Raw genomic sequence first — 19,479 nt, 5'->3', positions numbered from 1 at the left:
CAGTCAAGTTTGCTGTCAGTGAACCATATCGGTATCAGTGGTTCTGGGATTCCCGTCTTCAAGATCAGTGATGAAAACTACGTGACGTACAGATTTTCGTATAAATGGCAATCCAACATTCCTCGCAATGATGATGATAATTCGAGGAGCAGCAAGTCATATCACCAGTTTCCGGCGTAGTACATTGGCATGCCGCTGCTTCACCTCCGAAGAGAGAGACATGGCGAATCACGCGATCGCAGTTCTCTTGCTTCTCCTAGTGTCGACATGCCTGTGCACTGGCCTGTCCGCCGTGCGAAGCCAGCGCGAGGTGCTCAAGCGAACGCGGCTCCAAGAAGACGGTCCCACTGACCTTCCAACTGACACCAACAAAGAGCAGCCACGTCGCTACCTTAGTACGCGGCTCACCTTCTCGCCGTCCGTGGCCAGTGGTCGTGAGCCGAATCCTGTGCTAGATATGCGTGATAGCGCTGCAGGTGGCAAGCTGGTGGCCGTGAAGATGTTCGAGAATGACCAGGACTGGATCGTGGCCCATTCTGTGAATGGATCGCTGCAGCGTCGCGTTCATCGACGACCCTTACAAGGTTGGACGTTAATGCTTTTCGCCGTGAGCCCCTTTCACGCACCCTTCCTCTACTGGCTTTGCTGCATGGTCATCTCTATCTGCCGTCTTCAATGGCAGTGAGACCTACTAAGACCCGAGCTTTGGTACCAAGGATGCCACGCGCTGCCTCGCTACTTTCTTTCATCATCTCTTTCAGCAAGACACCTCACCCACTCCAGTGCAGACGAACCAGAGTCTGGGCACCTCGTGGGACCGGAGTGTCGTATAAGGCTTGCGAAACAAATAAAAGAAAAAGTCGCGTGATGAAAGTAAGTTATGTTTCAGGGAACTTAGTGAAGTATTACTGCGCCTTTATTTTTCATTAGAAGAGTCCTCGATGACAAGAGTTCATTACGTCGGTGTTTTAAAGTATGTAGAGCTTCCAAATGGGTGGAAACAGTGACGCGGACCTCCCTCTTTTGCTCAAAAGGTATCAACACGTGGTGGAGATGCCGCTTGCAGTGGCGTATACCGAGCAGCTGTTTCTGCGTGGAATCTTAGTAGTAGACGTGCCTCTGTTGGGATCGGTGCAGGCATATCACCATGCAGAACATCCAGACCAAGAAAGACACAAGGAGTGCCAAGACGGGCAGGATGATGGAGAGCTTCTCGGCGATCGCCGACGAATTGGCCTGTAGGTGCTTGAAGTTTCTTCCGTGCGTCTCGTTTAGGAAACGTATCTCAACCCAGGCCACGTCGCCGTCCAGCGTGCGCACGGGAACCAGGTTTCGGCCCGAAATGACCACCAGCTGTTGGTGCTGGCTAGCCTGGCCAACCAAGTCCTCCAGTGGCAGCGCGTTGGCCAGCACTGCCGCCAACATCAGCAGAAGCAGCCTGTTCCTCCCCATCCTATGGTCGGCAACGCGTGTCACCGAATTCTGCGTGCAGGGCAGGACCAGTGTTTGGTTAAAAAAACTATACAGGCATATAGCCAGTGTGTCATACCGTTTGTTTTCATATTACACTGAACATTTATGACGTCGCGTCGTAATCATAAGTGTTCATATCAATGCTGGGCCACACAAGCATATGTCACGTGTAACATTTTCATGGTGCACTTGTGTATGTATCATTCACGCTACCTACAGTTCCGTTCCACGGTTTTCAAGCCAATCACGTACAGGGGTAATAAGTAGCACTTCGGAGACATTTTAAAGTGAAGCTTTTACGCAAAATTAGAACATAAAGACGGTGCTAGATGTTATATCCAACGCTTACGTTAAAGTTTCAACTGGTTGCATTTTGTTGTCGACATGTAGACTTCTGATGTGAACGATGTGCTCAAACTATGATCGCAAGAACGACTCGTTTATTTATGTGCCTCCCCCCTCCCCCAACAACGTCCAGCTAGGTCAACTTCCACAATCATTTCTCTGAAAATTTGGAAAGCTACGCCTCAGCAACAATCCGTACCTGGACACTCACCGGACCCTGGCATCCACTTCGCACTGCACTGATGATGATACCCCGTCCATGGCTTATACCCACTTAGGGGGATCGGCAAAGAATAAATTATATAATTTTTTAGGCATTCGAGTGATGAATATTCCTAACAAAAAGAAGCAAGAAAACGTACTACAACTTCACTTAGGTACTTAATGATACAAAAAGAAGTACATTAGCGTTTTCCTTCATAGCAATGCTGCCGTATCTGTTATGCCGCGGCTACGCGTGCTTCAGTCTTATTTTGGGACTCCTCTTGCGCCATAGGTGTCGCTATCACGTTTTATGAAAGCTTTAAAGGACTCGTGAGAACGGTACCTCGTTGAGGGTGTTGACTTCGCACTCGGTGTTGGCGTGATTAAAAATGTCCAAAAACGGCATTCGCGTGGCTCGACCTAAAGTCACATGCCAATCAACGTGACTATAGCGGATGGAGATTAAATGGCGGTGGGGCTAAGGTCCCTATATATATAAAGGTAGCGACAACTACACGCGCGCCCTCTGGAGGGGTCCAAGGAACAGCGCTAGCAGACGACGCTCCGCTCGCTCGCGTGCATTTTGCGGACGGCTGAAACCACTCTCAGTGCGCGTTTGAACCGGTTAATTATTGCCATTTGTGGCGTAAGCTGCCCAGGAAACTTCAAGCAGTAGGGACAACGACTAACGATCCCGGGGCGCATGAAGATTTGCAATAAAACATTCGTACTTTCGAAGCATCTCATTCTATTGAACGGTGTTTCACAGCGGTAGTCATACGGCGCTTTTTTACGGTCGTTTGCACGATATGAAATTCAGCTTATATTGAAGTAAAGACGATATTTGGGTCAACTGAAAGTGCTTGTTTTATAGCTCAAAAATATCGGGGGTTGTGAGCTTACCGAAACTTTTGGAAACATCATTGCGCACTGGTTGCTTCTAGTGGTGCGCAGCGAGTTACAAGCGCTCTTATCGCGTTTTTCAGTGCTCTGCAGTATTCCCGCGGTCTTTTAACGCTAACCGAATTATTTGTGTACACAATACTCTAAGAGCATTATTTCGGATAAAGGATTTCGCTGCATCTGATAATTACCAGTAACCAGATTACTGGCATACGTGGCAGCGTGGCATACTGGCAGCGTGGCATACGGCTTCAGTTTCTTCTGGCCAGAGCTTTGTAGGATTAATGACTCAAATTCTTCAACATCAAAGTGGTCCTGTAAAAAAAGTATGCAAAGTGCTTAGACAAACAAGCCTGAATCGACCTCGCGCAGAGCCCCGCTGCAAACCGTAGGCACAGCAGCCCGGCATGCTAGCGTGTCATGCTGCAAACGTTGAATAAAAACACGTAATTCTCGCGTCCACTCAAGGGAAAGGTAAATAAGCACTTCTACGTTGCAAAAACAATGCATCAGAGGCGCAAGAAATGTTTTTTACTTACCGAAACGTCCAATTCCACGCTCGGAAACGCAAACAACCACGCGATCCGCATGCACAGCGAACGACTGCTGGATAGGGCGGGGCGCGAAGGAGAAAAGGTCACGTGTCGCCAACCGGCCCAATCGCGCGGTGAGGCGGCTGGATCAAGACCTTTTGCTACTTTTCGTAGTTAGAGGGACTTTAGGTGGGGCGTATCATCTGAAAGAAGAATAAAAAGTGCCTCAAATGCTGCCTGTTGCTGATGGTTGCGGACGAGCGACAAGGAAATAAGGGAGGAAGGGAGGGCCTGGAAATTGTGGCACACACTCTAGCTGGGGTATTGGCCAAGAACCAGGTAGTTCTGACGAAATACTGTTAATTTGTTAGCTCACATTTTTTTAAACTAAGGGAAGCAAGAATCTCGGCAGGAGCCGTAGGAAAAAAGATGGAGCTCTGGGTCTATGGCTCGCTCTTTCCTACTCGGCACTGCCTGCGGTCTCTTATGACATTTGCCACTGGTGGCCGCTTTTTCACCCAATAATGTTTTCTCTATTTTCCTTCCTGAAACGTTATACCCCTTTTGTCAGTTAATTTCTATACCACAGTCACCGATGGCCTGTTCCATCGACCTCTGTGTGCGAGACAGTTTTTGATTCTATTCTTCTAACTTACATTTGAGGGCACTAAAATCGCCGTGCGCTAGGTGGCAAACACGCGTTTTTTTTGTTTTTTTATTCGCGTGCTTTAAAGGAACCCTAAAGAAGCAATGGCTTGATCTTTATTGACACACTGTACTCTGAGAGCTTTATTGCCGTATGTTTCACTATCATATGTTCATTATTAGCGGAGAAAATCAAGCTTAAAGGTACATTTTTAAATTTTGCGCCGGAACCTTCCCGCGTGACGTCAAAAATTTAAAAATGTATTCTCCGTATTTCTGAAACATTGGCTCAATAAAACTTTCTGGAACTTCATACGCTAGGTGTTTGTCACCCACAGATGACAATGTACTTCATTTTCATCGATCAGAAGCTACACAGGGCCCAGTAGACGCCTTCAAAATCTCTTACGTCATGGTGTTTAGTGTGGGAATCCCAAGGTGGCGTCTCTATCCGCATTTTCTTTTCGCGCCTTTTCTCGCTTACCAAGCGTCGTGTCGCCGTAAGAGTGGTGTTTTCGTGATTGCGAAATATACTTTACTAATATGCGAAAAATTGTGTTCCTCTTTAGTGTCCCTTTAAAGAAAGGCTGGCGAAAATTGAGCCAACTAGGAACTAATCTCTTCATAGATAAAAGGATTGGGTGCTTTTGAAAAAGCACTTCACCTTTTGTATAAAAAATTGCACGCTAGAGTCACTATTTAAAAAGGTAATCAATCAATCTTTGTTAATTACCGAACTTGGTGGATTGAAAAAGAAAGAGCCATGGCGTGCTCTGTATGGCTCAGAACAATAATGTGCAAATGCGAGATTCGTAGCCCCTATGTTTTGTTGTTCTTTCAATGGTTGTCACTATAGTTAGCTGAAACACCCTGTGCTATATTAACATATGTACAAAAACTAACAGACAATGATGCCAAGAGAACGCCTCCTCTATTTTATCAATGCCAGCCAGATGCGCCTGATCCAGCTGTTCACCACCCTTTCTTCTAGCCCTTTCCTGCTCTCGCCCATCACCTAGCCTTCGCGTGTGCTTTGATGTCATAGAGGAGAGAGCCCCCTCATGCAGTACCTCACGACGAAAATCATACGAAAACATTTTCGTTTATTTGTGTACAGATGCGTGGGGCGTCGTCTTGCATTCCTCGTGTTCACCATGCTGGCGGTCACGCTGGCTCTGTAAAAGATACGTTATTTTGAGATAGATCATGGACGTTCGGGCAACCGATGGGGAAGCGTCACTGTAACGCTTCTCGATGGGATGCGCCGTGATGCGATGGCGGCGTTTCTTCGAGCCACAGAAAAGGAGCACGAAGGAATTAATTTGACAGACGTGCGATGTTGTTGTGGGAAACACGTCTATCGCATGTCGGGGGGAATACGCTCGGAAGCACGAGTGGCGCATGCGGTGCGCGACCCCTTGCAGCGTCGCATAACGACCATTCCCTGAACTAAGGCGGATCGACAGCTTCCGTTGATAAGTGCGCGTTTGCACTGACATTGAAATGAATGAGGCATTGGCCAAGAAGGCAAAAACAACGATACCTTGTCATCATTGTCTGTTAGTTCTGATTTGTACAGTGTCTAACAAAGAAAACGAGACAGAGAGAGAGAGAGAGAGAGAAATAAATGTTTATTGAGAAATGGTGTTTTGAGTGAGGCAAGGTGTCACCCTAAGGGGGGAGGGTTCCCTAAGGGAGTCCAGGAACTCTCTGGCTTCGACTGCCCTCTTGGCCCTGGCGACGAGTTGTCGCTGGTCTTCCAGGTCCTCGAGGACGAGCTTGGCCTCCCACGTTTCCATTAGGTGCCCTTAAGTTTATACTTCTCTTCCTCAGTAATATGTGATCAACGTTCGTGTAGAGCGCATCGATCGTGAAACACTGAGAAAAGTAAACGTCGGCTCTCGTACGCCCTCGTGCAGTGCTTTCGCTGTAATAAATTTTTATTTGTCAAGCTGCACCTAAATACGTTTCTCCAAAAGGTGAATTCCTGTGAGAAGTGGTGCAATTATATACAAATTTTAAATCCGGACGGAGGCGTTCTGTCGGTGACGTCAAAAAGTGGACGGTCCGCAGCAGTCGCGAGGACGAGGGGAAGCGAACAGCCAATGAGGGAAATAAAGGCTTGCGTTATCATTTTGACGTCGGCTGAGGGACCGTACAGCAAAGTGAAAAGTGTTTGTGACGTGTTAAAAATGTTTAACTAATATTGCTCACTATCAAAATGTGTTGGCACTAGTTTTCAAACGTTGAATAAGATATACGGTACAATCCAAACGTATTTTTTCCGTTATTGTTTTGAAATGACGCTAAATTTAGCGGGACGCTAAGTAGTGGCGCTAAGTAAAACCCCGTTTCAAGCAATTACTGTTCTCGTATCTCCACCACTATACAAACCTAAACGGCGCAACTTTCGAAGTTGTTGGCTCAGTCAAGCGCAATCATGGCGGAGGGCAACGGCACCAGTAGCCAAAAGCAGCAGCGGCTCATCCGCGTTTCCTAGGCTCAGCGCGCGCTGGTGCTCGCCTTTATGGACGAACATCCCCAGCTCGCACCGAATGCCATCGACCTACAGTGTCTAGCAGTATATATCTAGACACTGTAATCGAGCTGCGGCACGGCGTCACCATCGCCGACCGGTGGCGGCTGTGGCAAGAGCTCGGCGACGCGCTGAACCATGAAAGGCCTGCGCCGGAGTGGCAGGCCTGGTTAGAGTGTACTAGAAGCACACTGTAGCCTGGTGGCGCAGGCGGGTGCACGCGGCCGCCGCCATCAGAGAGGCACAAACGTGAGTGACCATCGAATGGCGCGGGCGATTCGTTCTTTGACAATGGTGTATATTTTCAGGGGCACTGGAGGGGGTTGATTGCCTGGCTTCCGTGACCGGGTTCTACAGTTGACTGGGATGACACGCTTCAGTGGCGTCTCTGGTCTCACCTATCAACAGGTAAGCACTTTGCCGCCGCAGTATCACGGGTTCCTGAGCGGTTCCATGACAGAGTTTGATATCTGAAGGGGTGCCTTTAGCGGAACCTTGTTAAACGGTAATATAGCGCAGGAGAAAGAATTCAAAAGTGGGTAGGTTTATTACCTAAAATCTCAGTTTGCAGCCCCTGCAGTACAAGGGGTATTTATTTATCATAAGACACGCAATGTCTGCGGGCAAGTGCATGCCCTAAAATGGTAATAGGTGATATTAATGACTACTGAATAACTGCAGAACATTTCCGCAGATGTTCAGTACGTAAGGTTTTAAAATAGCCAGGGTAACGAATACCCACTTTTTGAAAGATCATACTTACGACACATTCCAGCAGGCGGATGCTCCCACTTATGCGGTGGAAATGGAGGTGGAGGCCCATGAAGGGGCCTGCAAATGGCAGTGACACAGTAACACGCAAGAATCTGAGAACTTATTGCTTTATTGAGCACAGGACCGGAGCCTTGAGCAGGGTGACAAGGTGCTCAAGGTCAGTAGACCCTTTGTTTACACTTTACATAAGGGGTGTAAACATTCTCTATGCTCTATTATGACGACTTAAACCAACTTGGCCTGTAAATAAGAACCATGCATTGTATTGAGGGCACGGTATTGGATATACCGTGCCCTCAATGGGCACGGTATGGGCACGGTATGGGCACGGTATTATAGTGGGCACGGTGGAGCGGCAACGATGCGGTCGCTCAGAAATCCGATTTTGCTTTTTGTGCAGTTAGTCGCCTGGTTTGGAACATTACCACCGCGTGCGAATCCAGCGCGTGCCAACTACTCTTCACCGGTGTTGCTGGCGGCCCCGATCTGGATGAACACGCCCCTGCGTCATCTGCCACTATCTGACGGTGGCATCCTTTCCATCGTCACCTGGTCCACAACACTGCGGGCGACTGCAGCGACGCAAGAGCATATAAAGACCACGGAATTCTCCTGTTCCTTCAGTGGGCACGGTGGAGCGGCAACGATGCGGTCGCTCAGAAATCCGATTTTGCTTTTTGTGCAGTTAGTCGCCTGGTTTGGAACATTACCACCGCGTGCGAATCCAGCGCGTGCCAACTACTCTTCACCGGTGTTGCTGGCGGCCCCGATCTGGATGAACACGCCCCTGCGTCATCTGCCACTATCTGACGGTGGCATCCTTTCCATCGTCACCTGGTCCACAACACTGCGGGCGACTGCAGCGACGCAAGAGCATATAAAGACCACGGAATTCTCCTGTTCCTTCAGTGGGCACGGTGGAGCGGCAACGATGCGGTCGCTCAGAAATCCGATTTTGCTTTTTGTGCAGGTCAGTAAACCTCCTTCTCTCTACTGTAAGCGAACCAGTAACGTCTGTCTGCTGCTCCTACCGTGCCCAAGTGTCATATTTGAATGTGTGTGCGAATGCGTGCATGTCACAAAGCTTCTACTATGTTGTGGAGACGTTGAACTAAACCCTGGCCCTGCAAATACTAACAAAGAAATACTAGACGCGATCGCTAAGCTATCTGAAAAAGGTGATCACCGTCACGATGAGCTAATGGAAGCTCTTGCCGACCTAAAGACTAAACAGGAGGCATTAGCGCAAACTGTTGCTGATTTAACGGAAAGGTTGTCGGCGGTGGAAGCTTTCGTCGAGTCATGCGACGGTTCTGCAGTAGTCAGTGATGTGCCACGTCTAATCGCTGAAACTGTCAAGGTGCAAGGCCAGACACTCAGTGCCCGACTGGACGATCTTGAAGACAGGTCCAGACGAGAGAACGTATTGTTTTTTGGTATATCGGACAGCCCTAATGAGACGTGGGCTCAGTCTGAAGGCCATGTTCGTGATCTACTCTCCCGACACCTTGACATGCACATTTCTGACTCCGAAGTTTCCCGAGCACATAGGTTAGGAAGTTACGCCGCTAAAAAAGCTCGGCCAATTATCGTCAAATTTTCGTCATTTAAGGTTAGAGATGCTATCCTGATGCAGAGACAAAAATTCAAAGGAACTGGTGTATCAGCTAGCGAAGATTTTTGCAAAAGCACGCGAAACTCAAGGAAGAAATTAATGGAATTTGCTAAGGCAGCCGGGCAACCGTATTTGCTACGCGTTAACAAACTGGTCATGAACAAGAAAACTTACGTTTACTGCGCAGAAAGCGACAGCGTTCGCGAAATCAATTCACCCCAAGCTAAGGACAAAGAACCCTCTCTACCTGCACGTGCTGACACTTCTAGCACCTCATAGCTACGCCCGTCTCGTTGCTGCGCAGGAAACGCTTCTTTTTTCTTTTCTAATGTGCGCAGCGTCCTGAATAAACGCGTCGAACTGTCTTCTGCTATTGATTCCTGTTCCGCTGATATTGTTGGTCTGACAGAGACTTGGCTTTCTACAAAAGTAAGAAATGAAGAAATATTGGATTGTGAGAAGCACTACAAATTTTACCGATGCGACCGCGATTACCGGTCTGGTGGGGGTGTTCTGCTGGCGGTTGCCGATAATCTTGCCTCTCATATTATTCCTGTTATGTCTTCACTTGAACTTGTTTGTGTTCGCGTGCTCATTGATTCTCGCGAAATAATATTTTGTATTTGCTATCGATCACCAACTGCATCATCATCCTTTTGCAATGACTTGCATGATGTTGTCAATCAGCTGTTCGTCAGATACCCGAGATCACCTTTGTTCATTCTTGGCGATTTCAACTTTCCCGACATCATGTGGGAAAGAGACCCGGTTACCTTAAAGCACAACTCAGGTGAAAGTAGGGAATTTTTGAATTTTTGTCACGACTTCAACTTTACCCAGCTTGTTGACTTTCCTACTCGCGTTACTCCCACTTCCGCTAGCGTATTAGATCTAGTACTTACCAGTACACCTGACCTAGCTTCACCCTTCACTCATCTACCGGGAATTAGCGACCATTGCATAATCCACTTCACAATAAAAGCACGGGTTTCCATCAAGAAAAGAACAAAAATTATCCAAGACTATAGCAAAGCGGACTTTCATGGAATGAATACAGAGTTACAATCTTTTGTTGACCTATTCTTTGCTGGTTTTGAGCAGCGATCTGTTGAACAGAACTGGCTAGACTATAAGAACAAACTGCTAGCCCTAATTGACCGATTTGTACCTAAGAGAAAAGTTTCATCGAATCCTCGTTCTCCGTGGTTCAATAACACGTTGAAACGCATGCGCAATAAAAAGAAGCGGCTATTCAGACGCGCCAAATCAACAGCCAGAACAGACCATTGGTCTTTTTATCAGACATTTAACAGAGAATTCTGTACTGCGCTTTCGAAAGCCAAAAAAGTATTTTTCGATGAAACTCTTCCTTCGCTGCTGCGCTCTAATCCACGTAAGTTTTGGAGCATCATTAGCGGAACTACAACGCGACATATCCAATTAATACAGTCTGATGTCCCAGTCGCTCTTAGCGAGTGCTGCAACGTTCTGAGTAATGTATTTGCTGCACACTTTCAGAACAGCATCCCAACTATATTTCCACAGTTAACAAGCACCGATTTCTTGCCAATGGACCCTATTATCATTGATGCAGTTGGTGTCGAAAAACTTGTTGGAAACTTGACAGTGTCATCATCAGCTGGTCCAGATTGCATTTCGTCAAAAATGTTGAAGTGTACTCAAGTCTATTCTTCTTTAATATTGTCAAAACTTTTTGAACAGTCATTACAGACGTCCACACTGCCATCTGACTGGAAGACTGGGAAGGTGGTCCCTGTGCATAAATCTGGTGATGTACATTCCCCCAATAACTACCGTCCCATATCGTTAACATCCATTCCAGTGAAAATCTTAGAGCATGTCATTTACTCGCACCTCATTGAATTCCTTGAATCTAATTCCTTCTTTAGCATTTATCAGCATGGCTTCCGTAAGACAGTTTCATGCGAAACACAGTTGCTGTGTTTTACTAACGACTTGTTTATTAACGCAGATCTTGAATTTGATACTGACTGCATATACTTAGATTTCGCTAAAGCATTTGACTCCGTTTCACACGCACTAATCATTTTCAAACTTACTCAGCTTAACATCGACCCCAATGTACTTACATGGATTAAAGAATTCCTCTCTAACCGCAGCCAGTACGTGACAGCTAATAATTTTTGTTCACCTAATTCCGCAGTATCATCTGGTGTACCGCAAGGGTCCGTTTTAGGGCCACTCCTTTTCTTAATTTACATTAATGATCTTCCTTCTTGTGTTTCTTCTTCTACTGTCCGACTCTTTGCAGACGACTGCGTCCTCTACCAGAAAATAACCAGTCATGTCGATCACCTTAACCTTCAACGCGACCTAGATAGCATATTCGCATGGTGTAACACATGGTTCATGACACTTAACATATCTAAATGCAAGAGCATGCAAGTTTCACGTCGCACTACCACCCACTGTCCGCGTACTTATTCCCTCAATAACATTCCATTACCATCTGTTGACAATTACAAATACCTTGGTGTTCACATATCTTCTAATCTTTCCTGGAATAAACACACAGAATATGTGATTAACAACGCTAACCGCATGCTTGGTTATCTGCGCCGTAACTTTTCCTCTGCGCCATCGTCACTCAAGTTAACACTGTATAAAACATTGGTCAGACCAAAATTAGAGTACGCATGCGCCATATGGGACCCAACTCATGCCATTCTCATTCAATCTCTCGAAACCACTCAGAATCGCGCAGCACGTTTCATTTTATCGAATTATTCACGTCATTCCAGTGTCACATCCATGAAGAGCACCCTAAACTTGCCTGATCTTTCATTGCGCCGCACATTGTCTCGCCTTAACCTTTTTCACAAAATCTATCATTATAACAGCCATTTGAAGGACGCCCTGTTTCATCCACCTCGCTTCATATCACCAAGGATGGATCATCGCTTTAAGGTGGGCCTACCATCCTGTCGCACCAGACTATATAATGATTCATTCGTGCCAAGGACAAGCGCCGCCTGGAACCACCTTCCCGCCTCCATCGCCTGTATAACGGACCAAAAAGACTTCAAGCTCGCCATACATGATGCCCTGTAGAATTTTTCTTTTTTTCCTGTTTTCTGTTTTTTTTTTTAACTTTTTAACTGCACTTACGATTGTTCAAACCACTCCTTTCTGTAGTGCCTTCGGGCCTTGAAAGTACCTTTAATAAATAAATAAATAAATAAATCTGCAATAATAAACTGTTGGGCAAAATGTTGGTTAGCCCTGAGAAGGGCTGTTTAATGGCAAGAGATGCATTTGAGGAGATGAATAAAGAGGACTTCCAGCAAATGTTTGTCGGTCTGCACGACGAGGACATAGCTTGTGCACGAAGCTTCACACTTTCAAAGGATGCGATCAGGCTAGTGATCATCAACTGAGGGGATATTGTTGTGCCCGTTGCAATTCTTGGCAGCAGCAGCTTCCAGCCACGAGATGGTTAAGGGTTTACCGGCAGCTCACTTAAACATTTAATCCACGATGATTCCTCGCAGGTGCTGGGGGGATGAAAACATCAACCACCCGCATCGCTTCTGCAGCACGGCGTATGGCAGCAGCACAGGAGAAGGCGGCAGTGGCGCAGGAGGGCGTCTTGCATGCAAGCAGTCCATTCCTTGGCACGGGCCATGGCTGAGGTCTTTCTGCGAGAAAGGGATACGTAGTTTAATTTTTCGTCATGTCTTCAATGTTTTTTTTTGTCATCATTCATTAATGATTTGTCGGTTTCAATGTGTTTAGGTTCTGCTGTTCATGTTCAATTTTATACGCTTCGGGAGACATATGCATAGTTTAGTTTGTTTTTCGCCATGTTTTCAGCGTTTTATCATTCATTATTAGTTTAGTGTTTTTGATATGTTTACGTGTTGCGGTTCATGTTCTATTTTATACGTTTTTTGCTTGCATTTACTACATATTACTAGATTTAGGTTAGCATTTACTTTGTACAAGGAGTACAGCATTTTTTATGTTCGATATATGCATTTCTCAATGTATGTTTGAGCTGCTCTAGTGGCAGTGTTCTTCCCCACATTTCAAAGTATCTAGTAATTCCCATGGAGACCACGAGTGTATAGTTAACATTTTCTGTAAATGTTTCCGTGATATTCGTATTGCCCCACTATGTTTTCTAGCTCACTGCGCTTTTTATGCAGCATTACCACATAGTGTAGTAATGTGATATCTTTTTGTATCACACTGTTTTGCAGGTCACCGTGATATTTTCGTTTCAGCAGAATGAGGCTAAGGTACAACAACTACATTCTGAGTCTTTTTTTTGAGAGCACTAAGCTAGTAAGTGGTCATGTCGCACAGTTTCAAAAATGAAAATTGTCATCATCACAGCAACATGTCAGCGATTGATTTCATCTAGTTTTCATTGTGAATGACTCGTTGCGGGAATAAATTTTGAACTTGGTATGGTTTGGGAGCCGCGAGATTGCTGAGCCAATTATTCATGCTGTTTGTTATCAAAACAACTCGCCTGTTGTTTGCTGTCTTGATTTACGTATTTTTTAGCACTGTGGCATGGCTGCAGTCAAGAATTCACATCAAATGTTATTTCAACATTCATACTATGTTTAGGACAGTGAACAAAAAACCAGCACAACTTGACGAGCACCGTTGCTCGTCAAGCCTGGCGTGCACAATTGAATGCTTGTAGTCAGTCACTATGAGAAGAGACGGACTTGTGTATCCTGTGCTCATGCAACATGTTAATAATGGAATCTCAATTTTTATGCGTTCTGGTGAAAGAAATTGTGTGATGTTGCTGCATTGTTTGCACAATTTTTTGATGGCAACATTCAGCACAGAGTGCCACTTATATATGCTTGCTCCAATCTAGTCTGTTGTGACTGTGATCACTGATATGAAAAAGGGTGTTTCTGTTGCATATTTCATGTGCCATTTAAAGAAAATGCTGCAATTTCACATTGCCACCTTGCTTCACATTGAAGCACGAGTAAGTACTTTATGTATTCAAATGTGTCAAACAAAGCCCTGTCATGTCTAGATGCACCGGAATCAGTATAAACAAATTATGTGTGTGATATGAAAACATGAAAACTCACCGTTCCTGTGGGCTTTAAAAAAAGGCCCAAGACAGCGCTGCGCTGCTGCCGTCTCTGAGCAGCACGTTGCGTGGTGTGAGCATATGGCTTTCCCTTGGCTCCCCATCGTCATCCTCAGCTGGTGGCATGTCCACAACATACTCGTCCAAGGTCCAGGCGCCTGCATGCAATGCAATGTTGTGGAGAGCAACGCAAGCATAGATGATTTGCGCTGCCCCATCGGGGTTGTAGAGCATCGTTCGAAAGTGCTACAAGCAGCGGAACTTGCTCTTCAACACTGCGATACATCTTTCCACAACATTGCGCATGGATGCGTGCTCCTTGTTGTATCGGCCTTCGGAAGTGTTGCACGGTTGACTGCCAAGGACTGGAATTAGGAGCCATGGCTCGAAGGGATACCCTGCGTCTCCTGCAATAGAAACATAAAAGCTGAGTGCTCTGCCCCAGTCAGTGCACATTAATACTTACCAAGCACATATTCGCCAGGCTGCAGATGTGCAGCTAGGCGTGCACGAAGTGGGTTGTGTTTCCGCAGCCAGGAGTCGTGGCACGAATCTAGGAATCATGGGTCCATGACAAGGATGCACAGCCATGCGTTGCCCACCTGCAATGAGGAGCGATATACAATAGTACTGCGTTTATACTCAGAAAAAATCCCTTTTTTTCTACGCATACGCAGGAAACAATGCGTACTAGTACAGTCATTGGTACAAGAAGCTTCACTTGGAAGGAAACACAGGGTGTAGCACACTGAGGAGGGGGAGGGGGGCAACGAACCCTCCTCTTCTGTACACATGGCTACGACTTCCACTGAATGATCAATAAGTGAAAACCTACGTGTTGCTCTTGGGAAAGAACACTCGTAAATACCAAAGCCAGCTCTGGCGATTGTAAGCACTTTCGTGTTGGAAATATTTCCCGGTCGTGTATGTGTTTCTGCTACGTCTGCTGCCTATATTACCGATTACCTAAAAAATGCACGACTCAATTGCGCATGCACGCCAGTACAAAAACGGCAACTGGCTCACGCGCAAAACAGTTGCCACTTATTATTACCGAGGCCTTGCGAGCCACCAGCTAGCTGGCACCAGTTCCCTGCAGGTTCTTTTTTATTCGTTGCATTATTACTTTTTCCAGCTTTGGCGTCACAATTTTTTTTCCATTTTCAAAATTTGTTTTATTGTTTTCTTGTACAAGACACAAGAAACAAAAGGATGTTGGGGCAAAAGGCATATAGCCTGACAGAAGACCCAACACCCTTGCACACAGTTCGTACATAAAAAAAAATAAAAAACAGCTTTCGCGGCATCCAGACCTTCATGAACAAAAGAAGCAACAGAGCAAACAATAGCTGACAAAAATATAATGTTACATTGAATCTGACTGATTATACAAATCTTGTAACATACTTACTACATAACATACTTAAATAACAATCACTCAGGAAGGAATCAGACTAGAACATTAGAGACATGTGATACATACCATTATATTTTATAGTTATTAAATACATGCAGTACAAGATTTCCATCGCCCGACTACTACCATTGCTAACATCAGTATTTTTTAGGCAATTGTTTAGACAACTGAACGATTGCTCCGATGGGCGAGTAAGAATGGATCCTAACGGTACTTACGATCATGTCGTTCAGGGCATAGCCCTTTCTGTACATGAAGCCCGCCGTGTCGACAAGTCTGAGTCCCTCTGGCTTGCGAATGGTGACCAACGTGCCATCGACACACGCCAGCACGCCTGGGATGCAACCGCGTAGCACAAACTCCGCCTTTGCCTCATCCTTAGCAGCTGTCAGGGGAAGTCCGCCAGCTTTTTCCTAGCCGCCACAGTAATGGTGGCCTGCGTCACCTCGTGGATAGTGTTGCTCACGGCCGGCTGAGACTTGCCGATGTGCTCCTCGCGACCAACGCTCCTCTAGAAGCAACCGGTGGCGAAAAATCGCAGCGCACACAACACTTTCCCCTCCGTGGAAATGCCACTGGCTCGCTGGCATCCGATGATAGGGACAAGTTCGTCGCTCAAGCTACGCACTGTTCGTTCGGACAGACGACAACATCGCCGGAACTCTTCTTCGGTGAACTTTTCAAATGCATCTTTAACCTTTCTTCGTCGTCCCTGCTCGGATGCAGCTGCCACTCAGGCGAGACAAAAAACCGTTTCATTGGGAAACGCCGTGTTGTCTAAGTGCCCGGATGCTGAGAAGTCGCGAAGCCCTTACATTTCAATCCAACCCATGCCACCTAGCAGCCATTTCAATCCATCCGGTTCCTTTCGGGCGGTCTCTCTGATTGTTCTTTCGCCTTCATCCGAAAAACGGAGAAAAACAGTCACGTGACACCTCGGCCCACGTCACATAGAACGTCACAGCATTAGTTACGGCTCAAATGGGCCAATTGCGTGCGACTCAATGGAACAGACAGCCTCCGTCCGGATTTGGAATTTGTATATAATAGCACCACATGTGTATTCTGAAAGTTCCGTTTGGACAGAAAAGCTCACCTTCACACGCAAAAACGCAAACGAAATGGCAGTGCAAGCAAAAGTACGAGACCCTGAAAGAATAGAGATGAGGCTTTACAGTTGTCATGCACAAAATGCCTGCCTTCTTGCTGTTCGTGTACTCATGTGCTGTTCTTGTTCGTGATGGCCAACGCCGGCAAGATACTGTTGCACATTGAGAAAAAACTAAAGTGTTTTGCCGTAGACTCCCGGGGTGTTTAGTGTTGTGTGCTCAACGAATGGCACATGTTCTTACGTGGCTGATTGGCCACACGTAAGATGATAAGGCTAGCAAGGAGAAGCACGAACGTACGTGAGAACACTTTCACCAGGCAGGCGACAGCGATGTAGATTGGCCGAAGGACGAGACAACAGTCAATGAGACGCAGAAGTAACAACCCGAGTTGGCGTTCTGCAGTACACCGAGGAAAAACCTTTCGTATGAACCGCTCACTTGGTCTAGAAACATGCTGTGTGCACGTGAATGTATTTTTCGAAAGCTGAGTTCATTTGGGAATAAACAGTAAACATGAAAGCTAGATTCGGCTAAGAATTAGTCTGTAGCATCCTAAAGGTCATCACCTGCTGTATCCTGTGCTTTTTGTGGAATGGGGGAAATACCCTTTTTTCCCTATATAAGTGTTCTGTGAATTCATTAAATGTGGACCAAGTGTCTCGGAACGCTTGGACCACGCACTGTTGCAAGGCTTCTTTTTCCTCCCGCGCAAAGAGTTAGTACGCGTGCTTGCGAGTGGGCGATGTCATTGAGGTTGGTGAGGGAGACCGAATTTCGGCCTAGGTGCGCCGGGAACCAAGCGATCGTGTGCATATAGTTATTGTCATGTTTTCGAGAACGTCAGGGGCCTCTTTTGTATGGAGCCCGAGGCAAAACCACTGGCCTCCGATTTGTAATCGGAGTAGGTTCGCATCCTATAGTTATTTTTTCATCCAGGACCAGGAGTGCCAAAGCAACAGCAATCTGCTCCGCTTCAAAAGAGGTGGTCTCTATAACGGAGACCGACGAGATGATGTGAACTCTGTTATTTATTGCGACTACAGCAATGAGATGAGCGTCCATGTTGTGCCGCTTCTATGAAGCAGACTGATTAGGGATCATCCTTGATCTTCTTCAGAATCACAATCACTCTTCTACGCATTCCATCATTGTGCGGCGGGTGCAAATTGTGAGGGATTGGTGCAACAAGAATGTTTTCCTTTTGCTCGTTGGTGATTCGATGAGTTCTCTCCTCGGCCAACACTGAATTGAGATCCAGAATGGCTGATTTTTCTCTCTCACAAAGAACAGGATAGTCGAGCCAGTTGGGCTGATGCCTTTGCTTTGATGATTTCGTCTGGCTTGTGGCGCACGTCTGATTGATAGGAGCATTCTGTGCTAGCAGTCACAGAAATACCGAGTACCCTTTCAACGCCTTTCCCGATGAGAGTGTTTAGCTTGTTTTTGTTTGTTTGTTTTTTTTTTGATGTTGTGCCAGTTGTGCATGGCCGCTACGTAGAGGATTTCGCTCACGAGGAAGGCATGGAAAACCCGAAGTAAATCGTCTTCTTTCAAACATGTTGGACACCGTATACTGATCAGTCTGTTGATCATTTGCGTTTTCTTGGTAATCCTGTTTAACGTAAGCCTATGGAATCTACTGGGTTGAATAACCATGGCGAACATGCGTATGAACTCTATACTTTCTATCACGTGTGGTTCGCCCGATATGGACACCCGCGAGTGACTTCCATTCCCTGGGCTTAGGACCGTCCCGGATCGGTATATAGAGGAGTAACTCGGACTTGCTGGGGGAGAATTTGGGAGCAGTTCAGTCTCGTGTGTTCCAAGTATTATCCGACCTCATTGACCCCCCAATTGGAGACTCGCCTCAACATGTCCTTCACTTCCCTTGGTACGCCTTAGAGTTATGTAACCGGCATAAATTGTGTAACTAACATCATCTATAGCTGAGAGCTTTTCCGAGAGACTTCTCATTGCTATGTTACTTAATAGAGAGATACCACCGCTCCTTGTGGTGTGCCTGAATTTTGAAAGTCTCTGCTGTTAGGTCTCCAATCTGGAGTGTCGCTTTCCTACCCTTCATAAAGGACCCTATGTAACCGTGAAAGGCTGCACCCAGATTGAGATATGATATGACATTCAGAATGTGTGCGTGAAACATGTTATCGAAGGCTTTTTTACCTATCTAAACCCAGAATAGCCCAGAGTCTTTGGTTGGGTTGTCGATCACTTGGCACTTCATCAGCTTCATTGCATCCTGCATCGACAAAGCAGGATGCAAGCCAACCATGTTGTATGGAAGTAAGTTCCTATTTTCTACTTGGCCTGAGATGCGTTTGTGAATAAAGTGCTCTGCAACCTTCCCCTCGCATGACGTGTGGAAAATCGGTAAAATGTTTGAGGGTCCTTGGGGTTTTCCCGGCTTTGGAATGAGGGCAACCCATGCGGACTTGTGTAACCGTGAAAGCATGCGTTTTTGTTTTTTACGAACGTCAGATGAAATCTGCTTTTTCTTCATGGCATAATAAACTGTCTTGTTAACATCTCGAAAATGCTATCAGATAACATTGGTTGCTTAAGAGTCATGTAAGTGTTTGCAATATAATATTGTCCTTGGCCTCGGCAGCTGATTTCGAAGGTCACATTTCGATAGAGGCGAAATGGTGAAAGCCAGTGTACTTTGGGATGTCAGTGCATGTTTGAAAACTTCTGAAGCCCTCCAATATATTCGTGCCCCTTAAAATCTCAAAATTGTTCAGGAACATAAAACCACAAATATTATGATCTTTTTGTTCTACGAAAGCATAAC

The 19,479-nt window shown here is 46.1% G+C and overlaps 2 protein-coding genes and 1 long non-coding RNA gene across 3 annotated transcripts in view; 1 reads left to right on the top strand and 2 right to left on the bottom strand.

Moving 5' to 3' along the window:
- Positions 1-898: 898 nt before the first annotated feature.
- Positions 899-3,565, bottom strand: LOC142776810 (uncharacterized). Its single transcript, XM_075881165.1, has 3 exons — positions 3,465-3,565; positions 3,117-3,240; positions 899-1,482 (listed from the first exon to the last, which is right to left on the bottom strand). The coding sequence occupies exons 2-3, from the start codon at positions 3,168-3,170 to the stop codon at positions 1,102-1,104; spliced, it is 435 nt and encodes a 144-aa protein (XP_075737280.1). The 5' UTR covers positions 3,171-3,240; positions 3,465-3,565; the 3' UTR covers positions 899-1,101.
- A 4,193-nt stretch (positions 3,566-7,758) lies between these two features.
- On the top strand, positions 7,759-12,106 carry LOC142777505 (uncharacterized). Its single transcript, XM_075881997.1, has 3 exons — positions 7,759-8,383; positions 10,751-10,817; positions 11,911-12,106. The coding sequence occupies exons 1-3, from the start codon at positions 7,775-7,777 to the stop codon at positions 11,916-11,918; spliced, it is 684 nt and encodes a 227-aa protein (XP_075738112.1). The 5' UTR covers positions 7,759-7,774; the 3' UTR covers positions 11,919-12,106.
- Positions 12,107-12,318: 212 nt separating this feature from the next.
- The window catches only part of LOC142777507 (uncharacterized), a 112,125-nt gene continuing 104,964 nt past the window's right edge, over positions 12,319-19,479 (bottom strand). The window contains exons 2-4 of the long non-coding RNA XR_012888143.1: positions 14,605-14,740; positions 14,137-14,545; positions 12,319-12,708 (exon numbers count right to left, since the gene is read on the bottom strand). This is a non-coding gene — a long non-coding RNA (uncharacterized LOC142777507). The remainder of the gene's footprint in view (positions 12,709-14,136; positions 14,546-14,604; positions 14,741-19,479) is intronic.

The sequence above is a fragment of the Rhipicephalus microplus genome, chromosome X (assembly GCF_043290135.1).
Source record: "Rhipicephalus microplus isolate Deutch F79 chromosome X, USDA_Rmic, whole genome shotgun sequence".
Lineage (NCBI taxonomy): Eukaryota > Metazoa > Arthropoda > Arachnida > Ixodida > Ixodidae > Rhipicephalus > Rhipicephalus microplus.
This window is presented reverse-complemented; position numbering and strand designations above follow the sequence as displayed.

Bases quoted from the DNA above. Each gene is read 5' to 3' on its own strand.
- LOC142776810 (XM_075881165.1), bottom strand. From the start codon at position 3,170: ATGCCACGCTGCCAGTATGCCACGCTGCCACGTATGCCAGTAATCTGG. The intron at 1,483-3,116 runs GTAATTATCAGA...CCCTGCACGCAG, and splicing joins TGCCAGTAATCTGGTTACTG to AATTCGGTGACACGCGTTGC.
- LOC142777505 (XM_075881997.1), top strand. From the start codon at position 7,775: ATGCGGTCGCTCAGAAATCCGATTTTGCTTTTTGTGCAGTTAGTCGCC. The intron at 8,384-10,750 runs GTCAGTAAACCT...CTTTTTGAACAG, and splicing joins CGATTTTGCTTTTTGTGCAG to TCATTACAGACGTCCACACT.